At 39.7% G+C, this 25672-nt stretch overlaps 1 protein-coding gene across 5 annotated transcripts in view; it reads right to left on the reverse strand.

Moving 5' to 3' along the window:
* Nucleotides 1-4015: 4015 nt before the first annotated feature.
* The window catches only part of csnk1a1 (casein kinase 1, alpha 1), a 52645-nt gene continuing 30988 nt past the window's right edge, over nucleotides 4016-25672 (reverse strand). For 3 of the 5 annotated variants that reach the window (XM_044363882.1, XM_044363885.1, XM_044363886.1), the window contains 6 exons: nucleotides 23603-23742; nucleotides 23125-23203; nucleotides 20755-20829; nucleotides 20566-20672; nucleotides 19115-19263; nucleotides 4016-4926 (listed from right to left, as the gene is read on the reverse strand). In XM_044363882.1, the coding sequence (XP_044219817.1) occupies nucleotides 4919-4926; nucleotides 19115-19263; nucleotides 20566-20672; nucleotides 20755-20829; nucleotides 23125-23203; nucleotides 23603-23742 (558 nt within the window). In that variant the 3' untranslated portion in view covers nucleotides 4016-4918. Of the gene's footprint in view, nucleotides 4927-19109; nucleotides 19264-20565; nucleotides 20673-20754; nucleotides 20830-23124; nucleotides 23204-23602; nucleotides 23743-25672 lie in introns of those variants that run through there. The other 2 variants (XM_044363884.1, XM_044363883.1) reach the window with 2 other exon arrangements.

Consider the following 25672-nt stretch of genomic DNA (forward strand, 5'->3'; position numbering starts at 1 on the left):
GTCAAAGTCTGTGTCGTTGCCTGGGAAACTGTAGGTAGCGTAACTCCTTTTAAGGAATAGGGCAGAGCGTAAGCGAGTGAGTAGTTAAGCGAGAGAGCGAGCGTCAGAAAAGTGACGGTGAATGTGACCGGAGCAGAGGAAAAGGTTCACAGTAAAATGTCAATCTGACAGTAAATGTACAGTACAGGCTACAGTGTGTCAGTTAATAAATGCTGCAGCTTGTCAAGACCATGAAAGGTCACATCTGTTGTTTCCCCAACTTCAACGATTTCTTCATCTAAACCATCAACCTGTCTCTTTAATCCCTCTCAACTAGGCTGCTTAAAGAAGTTGTACCCTTAGTTAGAACTTCTTTACTAGATATGATCAATCAGTCTTTTTTAACAGGCTATGTACCACAGTCCTTTAATGTAGCTGTAATTAAACCTCTTCTTAAAAGGACTATTCTTGATCCAGGTGTTAGCCAACTATAGATCTAGATCTAACCTTCCCTTTTTTTCCAAGATCCTTGAAAAGCAGTCACTGATCAGTTGTGTGACTTTTTATTTGAGGATTTTCAGTCAGGATTTAGAGCGCATCATAGCACAGAGAAAGCACTGGTGAAAGTTACAAATGACCTAACTGCATCAGACAAAGGACTTCTCTCTGTACCTTAGTGCTGCATTTGACACGACACCACTGTCCATCACATCATATTACAGACTGGAACATTTAATTGGCATTAAAGGAAATGAATGAAACTGGTTTAAATCCTATTTATCACATCAATTCCAGTTGATACACGTTAATGATGAATCCTCCATGCACGCAGAAGTTTGACACAGTTCCACAAGGTTCTGTGCTTGGACCAATACTAATTACCTCATATATGCTCCTAGAGAGGTAATATTATTAGGAATATTATAAGGAAACTATCCATAAATTTCCATTGTTATTTTCATTATGCTGATGATAACCAATTATATTTATCAATGAAGCCAGATGAAAACAATCATTTGACTTAAGTCCAAGTATGCCTTAAGGACATAAAGCCTTGGATGACCTGCAATTTTCTGCTACTAGACTCAGAAATGACTGAAGTTTTTGTGCCCGATCCCCTTATCGACTCTGGCTGGCATTACCCTGGCTTCCAGCTCCACCATAAGGAAACTGGGAGTTATCTTTGATCAGGTTATGTCCTTTAACTCCCACATAAAACAAATTTCATGGATGGCCTTTTTTCACCTATGTAACATTGCAAAAATCAGGCACATATCGTCTCAAAGATGCAAAAGAACTAGTCCACACATTTGTTACTTCTAGCCTGTATTATTGCAGTTCCCCATTATCAGGCTGCCCCAACAAGTCTCTAAAAACTCTCCAGCTGGTCCAGAATGCAGCTGCACATATACTGACAAAAACTAGCAAACAGATCATTTCTCCCATTTTAGCTTCTCTGCACTGCCTCCCTGTAAAATCCAGAATAGAATTTAAAATCTTTCCCTAACCCATCTACATGCCTGCAATAAAAAGCCTTTCAACTGTGGCGTGCCCCGACATGCAAAAAGGTGTGAGGGCCCAATCATCACTGCTTACAGCTTTAATTATTGTTATTATTGTAGCTGTGCTTCTATGTCCCTCTCTCCCCCTCCCTCTTTCTATTTCAGCCCAACCAGTCAAGGTAGATGGTCACACACCTAGTGCCTAGTTCTGCTTGAGGTTTCTTACCGTTAAAGGGGAGTTTTTCCCTTGCTGCTGTCACCATGTGCTTGCTCATGGGGAAATGTTGGGTCCCTGTACATAAAAAGTACGGTCTAGACCTGCTCTATGTGAAAATTGTCCTGAGATAACTTCTGTTTTGGTGCTATATAAATAAAACTTGACTGTGATGTGGATGAGTCAACAACACTCCTGTACAGATGATCAGTAACATCGATAATGTTATATTACAGGGATAGTAATAACCAGGTTATGTTCTATAAAATATCCTTATAAAGTATTTACAATCAGAAAAGTCTTAACAGGAACTAGAAAATAAAACACTACCTGAAAGATGATGTTGATGACATGACAGAATAGGTGAGTGAAGTTGAATAGTTACATTTAAAATGAAGTATCAAAAAATTATGAGAATTGTAAGAAAATATTCTAATGAAAAGATCGAGTCTTTCAGGGACGCAAGTGGACATGTCACCTAACACACCAAAATGTCCAGAAATGGCCTTGATCACAGCTGTCAATCAACACCCACAAAGCAGAGCTACTGTAAGTCTTCTACTCCTATTTAATAGAGCAATCATTTCCAAAATGACCACCAGCACACATTTTTTTTTCATGAATTTAGCAATTGAGACCTTAAAGACTTGTAAAAAACAAAAACAAAACTGATTTACTATTTCTAGAGAGAAGTTTGGGCTTTATTAATTTAAGTCAGCTGGAGCCAGCATCTAGTGGCTGTTTGAGGCATTGCACTTTAAGGTACTTCCGCATTGGCTTCAGCCTTGAGCCACGGTAGTTGCTGTTTGAGTGCAACAATGATTTGTTTTAATAGTTTTTGGACCACTATGGAGCTTCATGGCTGTGACAACCCTCCCACTGTCTAGGAGGCTGCTTTCTGGCAATTGGTGGACAGTGGAGGGTCTTCAAAGTATTTAGTTTATCCAGGCCTTGCAGGCTATAAAAGCTGGCTATGTTCTCACTCTTTCAATTTTCTGCAGCTGGCATGCATCACCGTCTCTTCTGCCATTTGCACCTTGTTGTACACACTCTACAGTTTGTATTAGTTTTAATATGTTACATTTTTATATACTACAGTAAAATATACTACTGCATGGACGCCCTCCTCGTCACATTCCTTGAGCCAGTTTGTGACAATAGCACATTGGAATAAGATATATCAGGCTTTGGATACACACACAATACTTGTTGGTAGATCAGTTTATTGTTGGTTTGGCTATGAGTTTTGATGACAGACAAAAAAAAATCACCAGACTTATCCTTTAATGATCATCACTGCAGTCTCATGACATCAGGACCATCACTTTTGTGTTCAAGTTGAAGTAGTGGATAACTACTGCAGGATAACGGTGTTGTGTTGATTGACCAAATTGAAGTCAGCACCTGTTGCCTGCAAACCCTTCATCTAATCACTTAACTGTGGCTGCTGTCCTTTTACTATGCCTCCAAAAAGAGGAGTTATATGACTCAGCACGACCACATGGACACACTTATTGTGATACAAAGATGGGTCATGCTTTAGGTGCTTTGCAAGTTCAGTTTCATCTATTTAAAAACAGGCATCAAGAGCAGAAACAGCAATCTGAAGTGATGGCATTATTTTATGAGTGAAATTCCTTTTTCTTGACTTATTCTATGATTATCACCCATTTCAATTGTTTAAATAAACCTTCAAGAACATACAAATTGCATTGTATATTTATGATATATCAATATTGTTCAATGACATCTCTTGAGTGTAAATTAAGGAAACTGCTTTTAAGTTGCATCCCTATACTCTTTCTAGCTTTGAACAACTCAGGATAAATGGAAGAGCAGAGGGCTCTGTCTGGATTCATTCTATGTATTTCCACTGTTTTTATTTTTGTTGCCATTCATGCAGAATAATGGACCTGCTTTGGGTACAACACACTCAACTAGAAATTTTTAAGATGTTCCCACAATAAAATTAAGGATTAATTTGTGGGTTTATGTACTTGGACTGTATAATGTTGAGTACTGCATGTTCAGCCAGTGCGATGGCAGCAGATTAAGAGGAACAAAACTCTACACACGAGCAGTAGAAGAGAAAGGGCATTAGAAAACATTTTTTCTTCAAACTACACATGTATATTGTACAAGTGCTAATGGTGTGGAAATGAATATGTAATGACTTTTATGTTATTAGCAATGTCATTATTTGTACAACCTGAGAATATTAGAGTCAGTGAGTGTTCAGGCAGAATCATACACATTATGTTTCACATTTTCTTCTGAGTTTTCATTGTGTAAGAGGTTGATAATGACTTGTTCTTGGAGGTCTGAGTTATGTAATGTTTTTATTGGTATTTCTGGAGAAGACCATAGGTTTTACAACAGATTTAATAATAATAATTCAGAGCTCTAAAGAGAGGGAGAGAGCCACAGTATCATTCTACCATTGACTGTTGCCATCGGCTGCTTATATTGTCAACAGGCAAACTCCTAATCACCATAGGAAAACAAAAAAAGAAAAAAAGAAATCCAACATTTTTGATTTTTTTTAGTAAATAACATCCAGGTTTGCATCATTCAATTTTTTCAGAAAAAAAAGGGAAACAGTTCTCAGGTTTACATGTTTTTAACATTTGCTTGATAAAAGGAGGGAGTGAAATAATTAAGGAGTGAAGAGGGGAAGAGATGTTTCGAGAGGTTTCCACTGGGAGAGAAAAACAGAGGGTCAGCTGACTATCATCATAACTTCAGTTTCCAAAGAAACCTTACAAAAAGTCAACACTGAAAAGGAGGACAGAGACAGGGATGGATGGATGAGGGTGTGTGTGAGAGAGAGTGTGTGTGTGTGTGTGTGTGTGTGTGTGTGTGTGTATGTGTGTGTGCGTGTGTGTGTGTGAGTGAGAGAGTGTGTGTGTGTGCGCGCGTGTGTGTGTGTGTGTGTGTGTGTGTGTGTGTGTCAGGGTTGGGGGCAGGGGCTACAGCCTCCACATCCAAAAAACCTGCTTTTTCATTCTTCTTTTCTTTTGGAGTGGAGAGTTTTATTATATATACACATGAATATATAGATAACACAGCAGACAAAGGCGTGTGTAAATCTATACATTACCATTACATAGATAGTTATTATGGAAGGAGAGACACAGACTTTCTGTTTGTCGCTTGTCCAGGAAGAGAGACTTGTTGGTCCTGGTCACCAACGCTTCTGCAGGTCTGCTCAGGCAGAGACCACTCAGAAACCTACAGACACACAGAAACACAGGCAGTATCATTACCACAATGTTCAGAAGCCCACAGACAGTGGCAACAGAGAAATGCTGGCTCAACAGCCACACAGCCACTCAATCTGTGTTGCTCACCAGCAGGGTACGGTCTAAAAGCAGGTCAGCAGTGAAGAACAGGAAATACCAGGAAGGGAGAAATTATAGATTAAAGAATAGGACAGGTCTCTCTAAAGGCAGCCGGCTTTATGAAAATACCATGGGCCATAACAAAGTGCAGTATCCTAGCAACACCATTATTAACATCATAGTTTGATTAACATCAGAAAGTTTGAGGATTCAGAAACATTTAAAAACACAAGTTATGCCATGTAAAATGAAGAAGAAATACTTAAGATTGTGCACTATTTCTACATCAGCAAGCAAATTTTAGCAAATTTGTGGCATTGACCAAATTAGCCCCTTTGTACAAAAGGTCAGATTTCCTGGACTTGTGTCCCTTCCATTGTGGCAGCACTTCACAAAACAGATGGCATCAGGAGAAAGGACAGGAAATTAAAGCGTGATTGCAAATTGGTCTTCCAAATAGACAGTGACCCCAAGCGTACTTCGAAAGTTAAGGCAAAAAGGTTTAAGGACAAGACAGACAAGGTACTAGAGTGGCCATCACAAAGCTCCGACCTCAATCCAACAGAAAATTTGTGGGCAGAACTGAAAAAGTGTGTGCGAGCAAGGAGGCCTACAAACCTGACTCAGTTACACCAGTTCTGTCACGAGGAATAGGCCAAAATTCCTGTAACTTATCCTGAGAAGCTTGTGGAAGGCTACCCAAAAAGTTTGACCTAGCTTAAAACATTTTAAAGGCAATGCTGCCAAATACTAACTTAATGTATGTAAATCCTGACCCACTGGTCATGTGATAAAGGAAATCAAAGTATTCTCTGTTCTATTATGACATTTGACATTCTTCGTTTAAAGTAGTGATCGTAACTGACTTATGACGGGGAATATTTAATAGGATTAAATGTCAGGAATTGTGAAAAAGTGAGTTTAAATGTGTTTGGCTAAGGTGTATGTAAACTTTCGACTTCGACTATATGTGCATTTGTGTCATTTCAGCTCAATGTGGAGAAATACACCAATACGAACAACCACCTTACTGCCTGTGGCTATGACAGCACTGTTGACACCACTTATTTGTGACGTGGCCGCCCCACAACTAGGAATGCCCCTCAAAACCCAGTTCTAATTTGGAACAGGTTTGAAAATTTAAAGAACTTGATGTGTTCTTTTGTCAGTATTTCTTCATGTTATGGTGCTACAGTGCTGCTCTCTGTGTCAGTCTTTGACTGAGGTGGGGCTCAGCTCCTCCAAACACACACACAGTCTCATGGAGACTTATTCTAATCTTAACTATAACCACCACATGCCTGACCCTAACCCTTACCCTTGGTCAGACGGTCGGTAGTTCAATCCCCAGCTCCTCCAGGTGCCCACATGTCAAATTGTCCTTGAGCAAGATACTGAACTGAAATTGCTTCAGATGACTGTGTGTGTGTGTGTGTGTGTGTTTGTGTGTGTGTGTGTGTGTGTGTGTGTGAAAGGGTGAGCCCACAATTCATTGTATCTGTGCTGCTTAATAATAGCCCATAAAAAATTATGATTTGCCTACATCAAAATCAAAAGATTCAGATTTAACAGTGTTTCGGGGAAGCTTCTATTTCAGATTTTATCCACTAGATGGTGTGATTGTTAATTGATTGTTGGCGTTATAAGCAGTGTCGCAAAGTTGGAGGAGCTATTTTTCCCCACAGACATTGGGCTTCATTCACATTTGTGCATAGGCACAAATCTGTGCTCAAACTGTGCGTATGAACGTTTTAAGTACAAATGCAGAATTCATCAATATGTTCTTACCTGAATTTGTTCTTACTCTGCTCCCAAATTTAGAACTGCCTTAGACCATGTGTATGCACAAATCATAAACGTCCCACGGTCTTCAATGGTGTATTGCTCTTCATTTCAGAGCATTTCTTGCGTTTTTATGCTTCCAAATTTACTTTTAATTTTTTTTAAATTCTTTTTTGACCGACTGAGTATATTTAAAGCAACATTTAAAATGGAAAACTGTCTGGAACATGTATACTCCATGTATTGAATGAAATGAATTTGCTCAATAAAGCTGGGAAAAAAGTCACACTTTCAAAGGAAGAAGGCCCCGTCTGCTCCTGTCTGCATCAGTGGAAGTACTGTGGAGATCTTGAACACTTACAAATAGCTGGGCATTCATCTGAATGACAAACTGGAATGGTCAACCAACACTGAGGCCATTTAAAAGAAGGGCATGAGCTGGCTCTACTTTTCGAGAAAGCTCAGATCTTTTAATGTGTGTCATAAGATGCTCAATATTTTCTATCAGTCTGTTGTGGCCAGCACCATCTTCTTTGCCGTGGTGTGCTGGGGAGGTGGCATCAAGGCAAAGGACGCCAACAGACTGAACAAACTCCCAAAAAAAGCTGGGAATGTCATTGGCTCGAAGCTAACCACACTGGAGGAGCGGTGGAGGAAAGTCTACTGGTAAAACTGCTGATGATCACGGCCAACACCTCCCACCCCCTCTATGACATTACAGCTAGGCAAAGGAGTAGTCTTAGTACCAGCATCAGGCAGACCCAACCTCGGTGCCTCAGGGAGCAGCACTGAAGATCATTCCTGCCAAGTGCCGTCAGACATTACAATTCATCTGACTTTGCCAAGCCCGGTGACATCACACTGTCTGTGGATTAACTTTGACCTGACTCTTAACTTGATGAGAATTTATTTATTCACTCACTCACCTGCTTTTTTAATCATCATAGCCTCTGTGTTTGTATTCGTTGTGTTTTTACTGTGTTTTAATGCCTTACTTGTATTTTCATGTATTTTTGTCATCTGTCACGGCTGCTATGACAATGCAATTTCCCTTTGGGGATTAATAAAGTTTTCTATCTATCTATGTATCTATTAATGACCCACTTATATAGCAAAGACTAGTGGCAACAGGAAGTAAGCCTTATGTTACAAACTTCCTTTGATTTACACACATTTAAAGTGTGTTGTCCACATTTGATATGCAGTAACATGATGACATGCTGCTGTAAGCGTACTGTGTCATTTCCGGTTGCCCACTGTGTTACTGATAGCGTTTTTGCTGCTCTCAACTCAGTTAATTTTGCTATATTCTTCTTTACTGTGGATAATTACCTGCTGTACATTTAAACTTATATTAGTTCTGCTCAAGCACTCTTAGCTCTCTACTCCTTTTAGCAACTTTTCTTGCTAATCCCACAGTTGTTTTAGCTTAGCAGTTAGCTTAGCTAAGCAGTTAGCGGTGGCTTCTCGCTCTCCCTCTCACTCTCCTGTTCTCACTTGCTCGGTGTGTCATATGTTTAGTTATTCCTCTGCCTCCTTTAGTGATAATGATGCATGTAATAAATGTAGTTTATTTGCAGTGTTGGAGGTGAGGCTCAGTTAATTGGAAGCACGGCTCCGCACCATGGAAAACCAACCATTAGCTAATATAGTTAGCCAACCCCCAGTAGCCAGTGGGGGCTGACCTAGCGTAGCTCCTACTCCCCCGGTAGCTCCCAAGCAGCCGGGAAGCCAGGGTGGCTGGGTGACTGTCCGATGACGCCCTAAGCAGAAGCCCAAAGTTCACCATCAACCAGTTCATGTTTCTAACAGGTTCTCCCCACTCAGAAACACACCTGCTGATAAACCAACTCTTGGCAGCTCCATAGTGAGAAACATGAAGTTAGCGACACTGGTGACCATTGTCAAATGCGTTCCTGGGGCCACATCGGGCGACACAGAATCAAATTTCAAACTGCTGGCTAAGGATTAGCATAAATATGGTATGACTGTTACTCACGTCTGCGGGAATGACTCCTGATTACGCCAATCACCAAAATGAATGTTGAGTTGATTTGTACGTATACAAAGACATGTCGGATTTGTAGTTTTCTCTGGGCCCCTGCCTAATCTGACCAGTGATGACATATATAGCCACATGTGATCATTTAACCACTAGCTGTCAAGGTGGTGTCCAGCAAATGACGTGGGCTTCATGGGCAACTGGCAGACTTTCTGAGGAAGACCTGGTCTGATTAGGAGATGGCATACATCCTACTTTGGATGGAGCAGCTCTCATATCTAGAAATATGGCTGAGTTTATTAATAGACCAAAACCATGACAACCCAGAGTTGAGACCAGGAGGAAGAGCTGCAGTCCTACACACTTCTCTGTGCTTAATTAGGGCAGTTACCCACCCACAACCACATACAAACCATGTATGTCCCCCAACCACTTAAATCAGTTAAATCTAAAGTAATCAGAAGAGGATTCATTCATAAAAATCTAATAAAAAATTAACACCACCTCTGCAATAGTACAACAAAATAGGAGAATTAAATATGGACCCTTAAACATTAGATCTGGCATGTAAAGCCATATTAGTAAACAACCTAATCTCGGATTATCATATTGATTTTATTTTGTCTTACTGAAACCTGGCATGTCATGAAGAATATGTTAACCTAAATGAATCAACTCCCCCCAGTCATATTAATACTCACATTCCTCAAGACACTGGCCAATGAGGTGGAGTTGCACCCATTTCCAACTCAAGCCTAATTATCAACCCTAGACCTAAATTTTATTACAACTCATTTGAAGGCCTTGTTCTTAGTCTTTCACACCAACCTGGAAAACTACAGCCAATTCTATTTGTTATAGTGTACCATCCTCCTGGCCCATACCATACTGTTTATCTCATTATTAGACTCAATTGGCTTCTCTCAGAGTGTAAATAAACCCACTCACTGTCTTAACCACACCCTCAACCTTGTTCTGACTTATGGCACTGAAATTGAACATTTAATTGTTTTTCCACAAAGTCCTATTACCATTACTTACTAACTTTTGAATTTCAATTACTGGACTACACACCGTTGGAAAAAACTCCTTCATGCAACATCCGATATTCATGAAGGTGCATATACCTTTCAGCTGACCTCTACTTAATATGTTGCTGCATTAATGACCCTCTTCTGTAGCACCACCTACTGACAACTGGAAATTTAGCCTTATGTGACTAAAATCATCCCATTCAAATGAAATTTGGGGTGGGGTCTGCACTTGAAATATAGCAACATGAAGTATAATTAGTTATCCACTACATGATAGTGCTGTAGCTAAATTAAAGGGAGCAGTTCCATCAGTACTGAATCCAATGCCATGTCTCAATACAACAAAGGTCTCTGTGCTAACTTTAGCAGATTAGATTGTGTCGCTGGCTCAATGTGAATGCAACTTGACTCCATCGCCCCTTTGAAAAAGATAAACATTAATTAAACAAACTCCCAAACCCGAAAATTAAAGCAGACTTCGTGAAAGTTTTAAAGGATCTGGCGTTCCACCAAACTGGAAGAATTTCACTTAGTCTGGCAAGATAGTCGTAAAACATATAGGAAGGCCATCTGTAATGCCGCCTATTACTCATCATTAGCAGAGGAGAATAAAAACAGCCCTAGGTTCCTTTTCATTACTTTGGCCAGGCTAACAAAGTCATAACTCTATTGATCCATGTATTCCTATAGCTCTCAGTAGTAACGACTTCATAAGCTACTTTAATGATAAAATTCTATTAGAGACAACATTCATCACCTCCTGCCCTCAACAGGCACCGATTCATCCCCAGACACTGGAACCTTAGAAACAGCTGTAAAACCTGATATATATTTAGACTGTGTTTCTCCAATTGACCTCCCTGCACTAAATTCAACGATTTCTTCATCTAAACCATCAACCTGTCCCTTTAGATCCCATCACGACTAGGCTGCTTAAGGAAGTCTTACCCTTAGTTAGCACTTCTTTACTAGATATGATCAATCTGTCTTTAGGAACAGGATATGTACCACAGTCCTTTGAAGAGCTGTAATTAAACCTCTTCTTAAAAAGCCTACTCTTGATACAGGCATTTTAGCCAACTATCGACCTATATCTAACCTTCCCTTTCTCTCAAAGATCGTTGAGAAAGCAGTTGCCAATCAGTTGTGTGACTTCTACATTACGATAGTTTATTTGAGGATTTTCAGTCAGGATATAGAGTGCATTAAAGCACATAGACAGCATTGGTAAAAGTTACAAATGATCTCCTCACTGCATCAAAGGACTTCTCTCTGTACTTGTCTTGTTAGAACTTAGTGCCACATTTGATCATCACATCCTATTACAGAGACTGGAACATTTAACTGGCATTACAGGAACTGCAATTAAGCTGGTTTAAATCCTATTTATCAGATGGATTTCAATTTGTACATGTTATTGATGAATCCTCCATGCACACAAAAGTTAGACACAGAGTTTCACAAGGTTCTGTGCTTGGACCAATACTATTCACCTTATAGATGCTTCCTTTAGGTAATATTATTCGGAAACACTCCATAAATTTTCATTGTTAGGCAGATGACATCCAATTATATTTATCAATGAAGCCAGATGAATACAATCAATTAACTAAACTCCAAGCATGCCTCAAGCACATACATTAAGACCTGGATGACCTGCAATTTTCTGCTACTAAAACCGAAGTTATCATCAAACATCACATTATCTAATGATATAGCTATTCTGGATGGCATTACCCTGGCCTCCAGCTCCACTGTAAGAAATCTGGGAGTTATCTTTGATCAGGTTATGTCCTTTAACTCCCACATAAAACATATTTCAAGGACTGCCTTTTTTCACTTAAGTAATATTGCAAAAATCAGGCACATCCTGTCTCAAAAAGATGCTGAAACACTAGTCCACGCATTTGTTACATCTAAGCTGGAATATTGCAATTCCTTATTATCAGGCTGCCCTAACAAGTCTCTAAAGAGTCTCCAGCTGGTCTAGAATGCAGTTCCACATGTACTGACAAAAACTAGAAAAAGAGATCATATTTCTCCCATTTTAGCTTCTCTGCACTGGCTCCCTGTAAAATCCAGAATAAAATCCTGCACCTCACCTACAAAGCCCTTAATAGTCAGGCACCATCATATCTTAAAGAGCTCATAGTGCCCTATTATCCCACTAGAACACTGCGTTCCCAGGTTGCAGGCGTGGTTCCTAGAGTCTCCCAAAGCCTTCAGCTATCAGGTCCCTCTCCTGTGGAACCATCTTCAAGATTCAGTATGGGGGCAAACATTCTCTGTGTTTAAGAGTAGGCTTAAAACTTTCCTATTTGATAAAGCTTATAGTTAGGGCCTGCAAAGGCTTGCCTTGGATCAGTCCTCAGTTATGATGCTATAGGCCTAGACTGCTGGGGGACTTCGCATGATGCTCTGAGTAACTCTCTTCTCCTCCTCCTCTCCATCTGTACGCATTCATGTACAATTAATGCATGTTACTAACTTGGATTCTTCCCTGGAGTTTTTGTGCTTTCTCGTCTCAGGAAAATCTGGAGTCTGGGTTGGGGACAATGAGGGGCATGGCTGGGGAGATGGTGGCGTGGTCCTATGGGTGTCCTGCCTCAACACCTTCTCCTGCTAATATTGCTATTATTATTACTAGTCACATCTCTATTATCATCATCGTTGTTATTGTCATTATCTTTATTATGCTTGTCTGTGCTTCTCTCCCCCCTCTCCCTCCTTTCTCTCTCAACGTAACCCGTCAAGACAGATGGCCGCCCACCTAGAGCCTGCTGCTTGAGGTTTCTACCCGTTAAAAGGGGAGTTTTTCCCCTTATTGCTGTCCCCAAGTACTCACTCATGGGGGAATTGTTGTGTCTTTGTAAATTACAGAGTATGATCTGTTCTATGTGAAAAGTGCCCTGACATAACTTTTGTTATGATTTGGCGCTACATCATAAAATTGAATTGAAATTAATTTCGTGTGTGTTTTCTAACACCACATAGTCGACACAGGAAATGATAGTTATCTCCTATATGCATGTCCAATATTCAGAAAAATGTATATCTGTGTCTGTTGCCCTCTGGTAAATGTATTACTGCATCGTGTTGCTCCACAATAACAACACTGACTGCAGTGTGCCTTGATGTGCACAAAGTTGTGAGGGCCCGATCATTGCTGCTTGCAACTTAAATAATAATAATAATAATAATAATAATAATAATAATAATAATAATAACAATAATTATAATAATACTATACTTATAATACTACTATTATTATTACTATTCTAGTGCTTCATTGCATTTTTGAATGAATATTGGCACACATGTCAGAACTGGTGAAAACGCACGGGCATATAGGGATAAAGTTGCTTTGATGTTCATGAAATTTGGTGATCATTACTCTCATCATTCTAGACATAACACTTTCTCTTCGCCTGACAGGAAGTCATCCATTTTGGATTGTGTGCGTCAATTTTCATTTTATGAACTCTTGTTTGAGGCCTTTAGGATGCACAAAAACTCATGAAACTTTGCACCCATGTTGGAAGTAGTACATATTTCAGTTTGATATCACGATGGAGCATGTTGGCTCTATAGTGCAGTGTAGTCTATAGTCTGGCAAAATGGCTCGACAGTGCCCCCTTAAAAATTTCAGTCAAAGCCCCCACCTTTAAATTTGACATAGATGTACAAAACTTAGATTAGTAGCAAATGTAACATCTCAAAACTTTAAAAAAAGCATCTTGGGGCCATACCTTAAGTCTAACATGAAGTCAGCCATTTTGAATTTGCTTTGTTTGAATTTGTGCAATTTTTTTGCAAAGTGAACCCATTTATAGGTGTTGTACTTGATCAAACTCTTACAGAATTAACCCCAGAAACTTCAAATTTGGTAAGTGACATCTAAGTCATAATTTTGCATACACCACATGAAAGCATGGATCCAACCTGCCTTGTATCTACAGTTGAGGCTGGTGGTGGTGCATTGGTGTGAGGGACATTTTCTTGGCACACTTAGTGTCACTTGAGCATTGTTTAAATGCCACAGCCTACCTGAGTATAGTTGTTGACCATGACCATCCCTATATGACCACAGTGTACCCAACTTCTAATGGCTACTTCCAGCAGGATAACACACCATGTCACAAAAGCTCAAATCATCTCAAACTGGTTTCTTGAACATGACAATGAGTTCACTGTACTCAAATTGACTCCAAAGTCTTCAGATCCCAATAGAGTATCTTTGGGATTTGGTGGAACAAGAGCAACATGGATGTGTAGCCAACAAATTTGCAGCAACTGTGTGATGCCATCATGTAAATATGGACCAAAATCTCTGAGGAATGTTTCCTGCACCTTGTTGACCCATGCCACTAAGAATTAACGCAGTTCTGAAGGCAAGAGGGGTCGACCAGTACTAGCAAGGTGTTCCTAATAAAGTGTGCAGTGAGGGTATGTAAGTTACGTTTTTGTTAAACTCAATAAAGATGTTGGGGAAAAAAGGAAGTGATGTATAGTTACAACTTCTTGTTGCCTCACCCTGAACAATGTTTCTAATCATTTCCATGTGTTTGCATATTTTAAACCCCACTGCACACTTGTTCCAATTTAAAAAAAAACAAAACAAAAAAAACAAAACAAACAAAAACAACTTTACAAACAGTGCTCAATATGATTGATTCAGACGCTGCCTTTGTCATTCCTTAAGTGATCAAAGCAAACATTCAGCATTTGCCATCACAAATCACATGAACATATAACATGGAAAATATTAATAAAATAATAGAGAGCTGTTATGCTATGAACAGATTGCAAAAGGCAAAACAGGAACAGGACAGGGAGGTCAGGGAGAACAGGAGCAACATGCCCTTAGTAACCAAGGACATGGATTTCAGAATGAAACAGGTTTTTCACAAACCTGTCTAAAGACAAAAAGAACATCCTTAGAAGTTATTGTGATTTTGATCAGACTCACAGTTTCCAGTTTTTCTGAATCCACCTTTTTAGTCCTCAGTTCAGTTCCAGTAACATTTTTGTGATGTCACAAGTGTCACATTAGTACTTTTAAGACCTAATTATAGCAGTAACAAAATAATTTACCAGAAGCCACATTTTAAGTATTTCATTGTCCAAAAATATATTATCAGTAATTCAATATATGTGCCCTATGACTGTTTATTAACAGTGTACTGACAGAGAAGTCAAGTGAAAATGAAAATTTATGTAGTTGTTTCAGTTTGTCAGAGGGTAGTGAAAAGCTTTTAAATGTGGATTCACACTACTGAAGGTTGAGTTCTCTCCAAAATTAGTACATTATTGTCGGTTTTACATGTTGCCCTTTTACCCCATCCTTGAGTTTAAAGACCAATTCATAGTTCCTGCTGCAGACTTGCAGGTGGACCGCGAATGGAGTTCCATACATACTGTGATGTTGGACATGTTCCACCTGTGCACTAGTAAAGGTTGCCCACAAGCGGTGATAACTTTCCAGAGCTGTAAAATCTAGTCAATGAATATTACAAACCACTGTGCAGCGTTTTCCTGATAAGCCTTTAAACGCAATAATATGTTACTCCAACCGGACTTGCTGGATCGTATTTCACTGTCTCACCCATACTTTAAATAGCATGCCCACACCAACACAGTCCCTTGTAGTGTTTTATACAGGGTTTTCAGTCTGAATGCAGCTGAGGAGTTCCTTTATGTTACAGAATAACAAGTCAAAAAAAAGAAGAATGGTGTGAGCAACAGCTTAATGAGAATTGGAATACAGTACACAAAACAGCCATCCTTGTCTGCTTTTCTAGTGCATGTGCAGTTGGCCCACTTGCAGTGCGTGCAGTCCACAGCTCATGGACATGGGCAGATGATGTACACAGACATGCTACACAGACACATACACTGACTATAAGGTTGCGGTTTCATAAGGATCCGTTTTTGTTCAGTACTATGCTCTTTTTTTAATTTAAAAAAAAAAAAATAAATCACACTCCATTCAGAAAACAGGTAAAGGATTATGAATGTGTTAGGTGGAGTTAGAAATGTGACTGTCAGAACTACTGTCTGCTAATGAGCCTTTGGCCTCAGGTCAAGTGTGCTTGTCAGACAAGGTGTTGTTCTACATGCCTACAGCAAACTTGCAGTCTTCTAGAAAAGATGGTTAGATTGTCCAACAAGGCAAGGGCAGTCAGGACCAGCAAGACAGAAGTGGGTCATGTGACCCTCACCCTGCACCCCCGTTGATGGGTAGTGGTCTTTCCAGAGACCAAGAAGTTTGCTCCACAAAGCTGAACAAAAGTGATACAGAATATATTCAGCTTGGTTTTACTGACACTGAGCACAAAAAGAAAAGAAATGCAGTGAAGTGCTGGCTTGGCTTGAAACCTAGCTTGATAACAACTTTTCTTGTTTGTTTTTAAGCCCTATTGTCACTTTCTGCAATGCTTCTTATTTGATTGAGCTTCAAGTCTCCGTTGTGGTTATGTTATTTCAGCTTTCATTTTGTGAAGGGGCAGTAGTGGTTAGCCCTATCTCATCATAACAAGAAGGCTGTGAGTTTGAATCCATGACAGGTGGAATGGATGGATGTACTGAGTGGGTGTTAAGTTGGTCATTGTGTGGACTGTTATCTGATGTCTAAATCATATTATAATAATATTATATTTTTCATTATGTTATGTCAACTATATTCAGTAGGTTCACAAAGCTTGGTTACAAATAGCCCTTACAAACAGACAGAATGACTGCTTCATGGGACAACACATCATCTGACCTGGCTTCGCAAACCACCGCAGAGAGGAATTGTGGCAGGTGCATATGAGCTGGTACACAAAACAGATGTCATATCAGTTGTATGGTCATGCTTTTTCTTCTGTCACCACAATGCAGGACAAAACTAAGCTAAATGGAATTACTGTTGGAAAATGGTGGAGTGGCGCAGCCTCTCAGTGCAGTGTTTGTGTGACGGGTGTGCAGGGGAGAGATAGAGAGAGAGGGAGTCTGTCCCCAGGACAGGCAGGTGTGTTAGCTGTCAAAGCAGATTAGGTTAGCAGTAAACCATGAGTGGAACAGTTCAGTATGAGCTAATTTGTCAGAAAATAAATGCTACAGCTACTCTAGAACCAAACATAGTTCTTGAGTTTTGTTTATCAGTAACTGAGGACAGTGATATGGTTATCCCTGACATTAGCTACAACTTTGCCCCATAAAAGTGAAGCAGTCTCCCCTGTGCTGCCTGACCATAGTCTGGAGATTAAGTAGGTTGTGTCAGATGAAGCAGTCTCACACAACGTTTTGTTGAAATATCACTATACCATGAAATATTCTGCTGATAGAATACTGAGATAACAGAAGTCATTCAAGTGTTATTCAAATATATTTATATTACTTGCCTTCATAGTCACAACAGATTTTAAACAGAGCCCATTTTACTTTGACTTTCCTGTTCTGGTTCGAATCAGTGGATAAGTCAGTAAACTTGGTGCATTTTCTTCTTGGTTCAGCTTCTTTTCACACAGAAAAATCCATGCAAACCAAAATGCATCACTACAACCCACGCAAGAATGTTCACTCCGCTGATTGGTCAGATGAGCCTGGAGCAAGAGCAAGAACATTAACACAGGAAGTAATGTTCGCAATTTTGTTGCGTTAGTCTCTGGCTATTTACTAGAAACTGCTGGTTTCACTTATCCGCATGCGAAGCACTTAGCTCAAACTTGCAGAGTACGCATAGTACTTGGGGTCGCATCCCATTCCCCACCACAATCGCACCAAGGGAGAAAACAAACCAGAGTACGATTCAACTGGACTTAACAGCGCATGTCCAAAGCCATAAAGTGTTGAATGTGTACTGAATGTTAAATGTTTGTCCTGTCATAACCCATGATTTTCTGTTTTTTATTCAGTATGAAGAATTAAAAAAAGTAGAGGAAGAATTAATAAAAAGATCCACTGTGAGGGTGGAGAATCTTGTGCACAGGTGTGTGTAATGAGATATAATTATTATTAATTATATATTTTTTTACCAAAGTAAATGTAACAATTTAACATAATATTGATTTGAGGTGACATTACCCAGCCCTATGAGTATCTAAGCTACATAAAACAGACAAATTAGTCAAAGCTGAGTACTTTTATATCTTAAAACATGTCTTCTGTAGACAGTGACGTGTGGGCAGACACTGAGGTTCATCAAAACTGACGAAGAAATGTTACATACTCAAGCCTGGAGAAATGTAGATGGCTGGTTGTGTCTTAAACAGGATTTGTCACCCTGTTCAAAATAACAATGACCTCAAAGGATTTCCTGTTTAACTGAGAACGTGCTTGTAAAATATTTACTTTTTTTTTTTTTTTTATACATTTCATTCAGAAAATCATGTATTTTGTTACATAGATTCTTAAAATCTCGATTCAAGTTGTCTCTTTTCTATTTAGCTGTCAGAACTTGTTTTTGAATTCTTTCTGAGTGCGACTGTGAAGTCGATTACACAACAGCTCTTACACAACCATTTTAGCACTGTTTTCCAATCTTTTTGTTTCCCATGTGAATGCACCATGGTAGAAAAGACTTCATGTTTGCCACTCAGGGAAGTGACCGTGGCAACTTCTGCATTCAGTGACATCACTTACATACCCTTTAGTCCACTCTGGAAAGACCAATATTGCTCTGGTTATTGTTCCTAATGAGCCACACCTGGTCTCCATCTTAACAACCAGATGAAGATTATTAATGTCACAGTAAAATAGCACACGAAAACAAATGTTATGGAAGGAGAGATAAAAAATATGAAGATATTTTTAACATTATCTAGTTTAAAGAGGGAAGGCTGATGGAGACAGACTGCAGAAAATTCAGAGGTGTGTCATCAGAATGAGTTGGTCAGCATTAATACAGTGTCACAGTGAAGAGAGCCCATTGTCCAGCCCCAACAAAGGAATAGAATAGCATGGCAGCAAAGTTAGTAGTCAAATTGCCCAAGGACGTCTTTGCTTCTGCAAGACAGACCAATTGTATCAATTTGATTTAGGATTTTCTGTGCTTTTAGGGTGCCTCCTCAAACTGGTGTTTGGCTTCATCATTCCAACAAGAATAATTAGCTTTTTGGCTTTTGATTTCCAATTTGGTGTTTTTATTCTTTAAAAAAGGGGCACTGGGGTGTGGGTTGGGGAATAAAACAATAAGTAATAGTCCTAAATACAAAACTGAATGAATATATGAGCAATTGGCGTCTGTAAAAAACGTCGCTTGGCTGTTTGCTACTAACCTTTCATGTTAGGCTTGGGTTTGTCAGTTTGCTTGCCTGTGGGGGTTTGTGCCTGCTGGCCCTGGCCCCCGGAGGACGCCCCCTGCTGGGCTGCTTTCTGTTTCAGCATGGTCCAGTCAAATGTGTAGTCATACTGGTGGTTCAGAGTTCTAAAACACACAGAAACACATTATGGATTAAAGACGGACACAGGGACATGAACAGGAAAGAAGCAAGGAAAACAAAGGCAGAGGAAAAGAAGCACAAGAAGGAGAGAGGGAACAGTCAGACAGGAAGGAAGGGAAGGAAGGTTGAAAGAATAGTAGGAAGTAGGGTTGTAATGGTACATGTATTCGTCCAGCTGCTAAATATCATTTATATTTGCCTTTGTTCTTTCAGGCAACTGCCTATCTTCGACTGTGTAAGGCTATATTCAGACCAAATCAGGTGGTGCAGCGTTCAGCCGCAGGGTCGAGTGGAGGTGTGGGGGGTTGAGGGCGTGTTTATTTGTGCTCTAGAACACAACCGCTGTGAAACAATCGGAAAATAACATTTTATTGATCTGGTAGCTTTCTCGCTACCAGAGCTCCCTCTCTTCATTCACGCTCTAGCTTGCTTGACCACAGCTGCTCTCTTTCTCTCTCCCGCTGGTGCTCTCAGCTCTCTCTTTTTCTCTCATCTTTTTTAAGATGTGTCAAGAAGCTGACACGAGAAGAGAAATGTCCTCCCCTCCTCCTAGTAGTGTCTTTGTGCTCCCTCATGGCAGAGTTTAAAGTTCTGATCAGTCTGATCTCCAGCTGTGATTGGCCACTGCAGCCTACAGCCGTGGTGACGTCAGGTTGTGTTTCTCCAAAAGTTGACTCTTTCCAGCCGCAGCCCAGTGCGGCACCGCAGCGGCCAAAATGGCTGCAGACGAAACGCACTACCCCTATTTGAATGAATGGGAGGACTGGTGTCTTCACCCCACTGCCATATTTGGTCTGAATACAGCCTAATGATCAAACCAAAACAGCTAATCAAAGGTCATGGTCAGTATTCAAAGTGTGACCAATCAGAGGAGTGGACTGTATTTTTCATTGTCGCCTCCAAAGTCTCAAAAGTCAACATAACGACCGAGCCTTAACCAGTTGCAAGCACAAAGGAAAGGTCGAGCTTGCAGCTCTGTGCTCACGGGACCGTATTTTTGTGCATGAAGAGCAGAAATGCTCTCTTGCAAGGATGCTTTTCTGCTCGCAGATACTGTTGTGTGCTCGCATAGCAGAAATGCTCACTCACAAGGATGGTTTTCCGCTCACAGATACTAACTTTGCGCTTGTATCATGTGCACATGCCTGGGGGAGGGTGGGGGCCATATTGCTTCAGATTTTATCGCGAGTGGTACAGATGATCTGAATCAGTGCTTATTTGAAACTAAGGTGTGAACATAAAACACATTATGTCCTTTGTCCCTAGATATGTGTATGTGTGTATACCTGAAGAGGATGCGGAACAGTTGGCGCAGGTACATGTAGTCTGGAGCCTCCTCAAAGCGCAAGCCACGGCAGTAGTTCAGATACATGGCAAACTCTGCTGGAAAACCCTAGAAACATGCATTCATATCGTAAGTTGTGTACGTATAGTAAGATAACTTTCACCAGTGCCCATGTTGAACATGGTCTTACCTTACAGAGGACCTCAACAGGGGTGGACATCTTCTTCTCTGAGATCTTCTCATACTTTTGCTTCTTTGTGGCAGCCTGAACAACATAGATTACAATTACATATATAGATTAATAACATAGATTACAGCATTAATAATGCTACTATAAGCGTATGGCCTCTGAAACAATATACACACACACATATACATATGTAGATAGATAGACAGAAAAATAGATAGATGTTCCTATTAATCATGGCTAAAATGGCAAGTAATGAGGTAAACGTATGTAGAAGTAATCTCTGTAATTAGGAACGTCAGTTTCAGGTAATTTTGTTTGACAGACCGACATCCATTAACCGGTAACCTACCAGTTAATTTTTAGTTGTGACGTAGCTTTCGTTTTTGAGAGCTGTCCAGCAATAGGTGGTAAAAGCTTACATTAGCTTGACTTTAAGCTCATCCTTCTTCCCCTCAAAGTGTTTTTCAATGTGTTTAATCACAGTAGCTCTTGATCTTGATGGCATATGAATATAAATGATAAGAATATAAGGCGACCCTGATTATAAAATGACCACCTTTTCCAACAGCTGTTTTTGGAAAAATAAAGTTACTTTTTGAATATAACTCACATCATAGTATAGTTACATAATGTTACTCACATACTCTCTTGGAAGCGGTAAAAAATTATTTTCTCTGGTTAGCATTTATACGACTGCCTGTTTGTCTTTTTGAGATCCTTATCTGTCACAGTGGTATTTGGCAGCTTGACATGTTCCGTTTCTGCAGTAGAGATGTCCGAAGACACTGTGGACTCATTTTCACTTGTCATGAATGCATTTCCTCCGTGGCAGAAAAACACGTTACACGAGCCTTCAGAAACTCCTGCAGGTTTAACTGGACTAACACTTTAAGTGCTGACTGACTAACACACTCACTATAAACAGACTTTAAGACACTCGCTAGCCTATGCTACAAACAACCCATAGTGTAACACTCCATGTAGAAGTCAATTATACACGGTCCTTTCTCTATTCAAAAAGAATCTGATGTTGTGAACATGTAATTGTCTAGCTGTTAGCTGAGTGTGTACGCAAATTAACTTATAGACCAACTTGCATAACCTGTCAAAAATATTCTCATCCGTTAACTGTTGACATTCCTATCTGTAAGCAAAAAGCACCAGCTTCAGACTGCTCTCAAGTATCAGTTTCCGATAGTTTTTTCTACTTTCAGCCCGAGCAGACGTTGGCTCTTGAGGTGCAATAAATGACATTCAGCCTCACTTGATGTCAGCAAACAACTATTTGCTATGTAAGGACATAGTGGAGTAATGGCGACCTGAGCAGTGAATGAAGTCACACTTCCTCTGTGTGTTGTTATCTGCCCTTCTCTGTTCTTTGTTTTGGTAGCTGGTCCCACCATGCACGAATGTTAGTGTGAATGCAAGTGTGTATGTGAGTCCCTCTGTGTCCTCCACATCCGTTTCCAAGATGGTGGCCGCGTCACAAACTTTCCCAAATTACAGCTAAACAGTACACTAAAAAATGCTTCTGAGAGTGTTTGAGGTCAGAAAAAGGCAATGCAACAGAATCTTGATCCATACTTAATTAGCACTGCCTAGTTTGACAGTTTGAGCTATCGATTCAAGGACCGCTTTAGTTGTTAGATGTAAGCACTGTAGTGCAACATCTTGTGGCTGAATGTTGTGTATTGCAACTTAAAAGGGATTTCTTTATATGGTCAGCTGCTGGACGCACAGTGCGCAAGTTCACTGCTCCGCTCCGCTAACATTATGGCATTTTTCCATTGTTTTAGGGGTAGCCACACCGAGCCATGACTTCTGCTTGTACTATTCCTCCCTGCATTATTTCTAATTGATCCGCTGAACTAGGAGCTCCAAATATCTCCAGATGTTGTTGTGTCGCCCAGTTTTTAGCATTGCTAATGAAGCTCTGTTAATTGAGTGAGGAACATGTTTCATTTCTTGTAAATTCTTCACAATAAAGGTCTCCCTTTATTTAGTCATTTAAAAGCTTTTAATATGAAGCAGTGAAGCAGGATATGTTGGGTTTACATTGACGGTGACTTAACACGACTGATACGGCTGGCCCTCAGCAGGCTTATGGAAAGCTGGCCAATCAAAACAGAGTCAGCTCATCAGGAGCTAAGACTGCCCGTTAGAAGAAAGACGCTTAATTTAGGGGCTCCATAAGACAAATAAGGAGTTTTTGATATGTGAATCATGTAATGCTAGTGGAGTCCCAGAATAAAAATATAGAGTTGGAAAATAGCATAAAAAGGTCCCCTTTAAAAAAAGCAACATGCAAAAAGACAATATAAAATATAGTTTAAGAACAGATATAGATGAAGGCAAGTTATATTTTCATACCTTTAATCCCTGCCATGGCAGACTGGTTCTGTTGAAGTACATCAGCACATAACCTAGTGACTCCATGTCATCACGGCGACTGGACAAACCAATAATGTCAGTTGTTAATTACAGAAGCGGGCCAACACTGCCTCTCCACATAATAAAAAATAATGTATAATAGATATTACATTTATTACTGTCATGGAAATTGAAAACTTTGAAAGGCTGGTTATACCTGTGTTTGCAAGACCAGGACAGGCTGCAACTTCAACATATTCATCTAAAAGTCAACTCAAGTCCTTCTTGGGTTGCTCTGCTCAACCCGAGAAACCAGCTCCCATGTTTTCAAATGCCAAGACCAAAACACATTTTACTCATTAGCTTCATTGTAGAAGCTAATAAGTAAAATGTGCTTACTTCTAAAAAGGCAAACTTGTTTTCTTTGAAAGTTATCTTTGAGAATAAAATATGTTTGTGTGTATGTATGTGCACAGACCTCTGTTCAATGCCCAGGTGTGCATTGATGGAGGCATAGCGTGCTGTGCCAGTCAGGTTCTTGTCTTCTCTGTAGGGGATGTGCTGTCGTGTTCGGTTGTCTCGGTACTTCTTCGCCAAACCAAAGTCAATAAGGAACAACTGATAGAGAAAGAGAGAACACATGATGGTTGTCTGTCAGTGACACCCCACAGAATAATGATAATTATCTAAAAGGTAAGTCAGAAATGACAACGCACAACATTACTTCAACATATTTTCTTAATTTTAAACTCTGAAAATTAGCTGACATCTGTTGGGTTTCATGAGTCCTGTGGTAAAACACAAATGTCAAAAAATATTACACTGGATTGAGGTCCTTGTGACAACATAAACATGCACAGGGATAAAGTGTCATATTAACAACTATGTCCCTAAAAAATTAAGTCTCTTCTGACTGTCCCAATGTAGCAACAGTCATCTTACATCACAGTAAAACTAACCAACGTCCAGATGTGTTCTGTGGAAGCTGTATCAGACACATATTTACCTTCACTGTATTATTGTACAATATGATATGCAGAGTTTTCCTTTTATACGTAAGGCACCTTCTAAGATATAAAAAACAACAAAAAAAAAGTAAAACAAATTTAAGTTTCATTATTCTATTAACACTATGTTGTTGTCATTAGGCTGTGAGAACACAGTCTACACTTGCCATACTCAAATACCCTTTTTAAATGATACAATATTTTTGCATATAACAGATTCTGCAGTGGATTAGAGTTATCACTGTGCTGATCCATTGTATGATTGACTAAGATTGCTCAGTTTGGCATTCAACACAACATCAAGTTGCCCAGTTTCACTTTCCAATAATGTATTCAGTGACTAATTAAGCGTCTGCTTTCCTAAACCTATGCTGTTCATCACTTTGCCCTTTTGTTGACAATTATGCCACTGAGATTAACTTTGAGAAGTTGTGTTACACAGGTATCTGTTGCAGAGTCAGATTTTCCCCCCTACCAAATAATGGTGGCATCATCTGTAATTCTTAATGATTCAGAAGATAAAGCACAGTAAAAATCCAAGGTATGTATACTCAGTGACCATGCACAAGTTGAAAACTTCACCAACAAGCAGACCAAAAGACACACTAAAACTAGACCATCACAAACTCACCATGCCTATGTGCTGACTGCTTATCTGAACAACAGCCAACCAGGAAAGTCTGGGTTTCTAGGCCAAAAATAGCAATAATATGGATTCTGAAACCAAAAGCAAGTGTATCCAATTCAGCAGAAAAGAGTTCAACAGGGTGCAAAATGACAGGCAGATGGCTCTGCATTCATGTTCTTCTGTCTCACCTCCTCCAGCTGTATACTTTCTCAATAGTAAAGACAAGCCCTGTGGGCAAACCATCCATGGTCAGTGTTTGCCAGAGTAGTAAAAAGCAACATTTTACTGATGTAATTTCAGTCCTGAGAATGCACCTATGTAGTGGGAGTCTGTCAGTTCAACCAGTTCAAACTCAGTTTAAGATTAATCGACACACCATATTCCATGTTTTATGCTACTAAAACTGCTTAAAAAACAAACAAAAAAAAACTGTGTGGTACAATGTCATGTCAACAAGATCTCTAGAACTGGTACATTTAGTGATTGTTTTCATCATCTTTTACCTGATTAAAGCCACAGGAAGGTAATGTCTCATAAAAGCAATCTGTCACACAAACGTCTGCCATGTTGTCAGTACATATAAGTGGTATAGATAACAAAATATGTCCTACATTAAGGTCCTTTAATAAAAGAACAGTTAATTTACAACCTTAACATGTACTTGAAAGGGAACACGAACTGAAGTGAAACAGAAGTCGATAAGTCCCCCAACACCAAACTCTATGCATTCTCACAAAGAAACCCCATTGAAAAACTACCACCACTATGAAAAACTTATCATAAAGCAACTTTACACAATAGATGGAAATTCCATATCCATATACACTATAACATGATAAGGACCAAATGTGACCGTACCAGACAATATGGACAATCAACTTACACATAATGTGTCTTGAAATTATGGTACATT

This window comes from Thunnus albacares, chromosome 10 (assembly GCF_914725855.1).
Source record: "Thunnus albacares chromosome 10, fThuAlb1.1, whole genome shotgun sequence".
NCBI lineage: Eukaryota > Metazoa > Chordata > Actinopteri > Scombriformes > Scombridae > Thunnus > Thunnus albacares.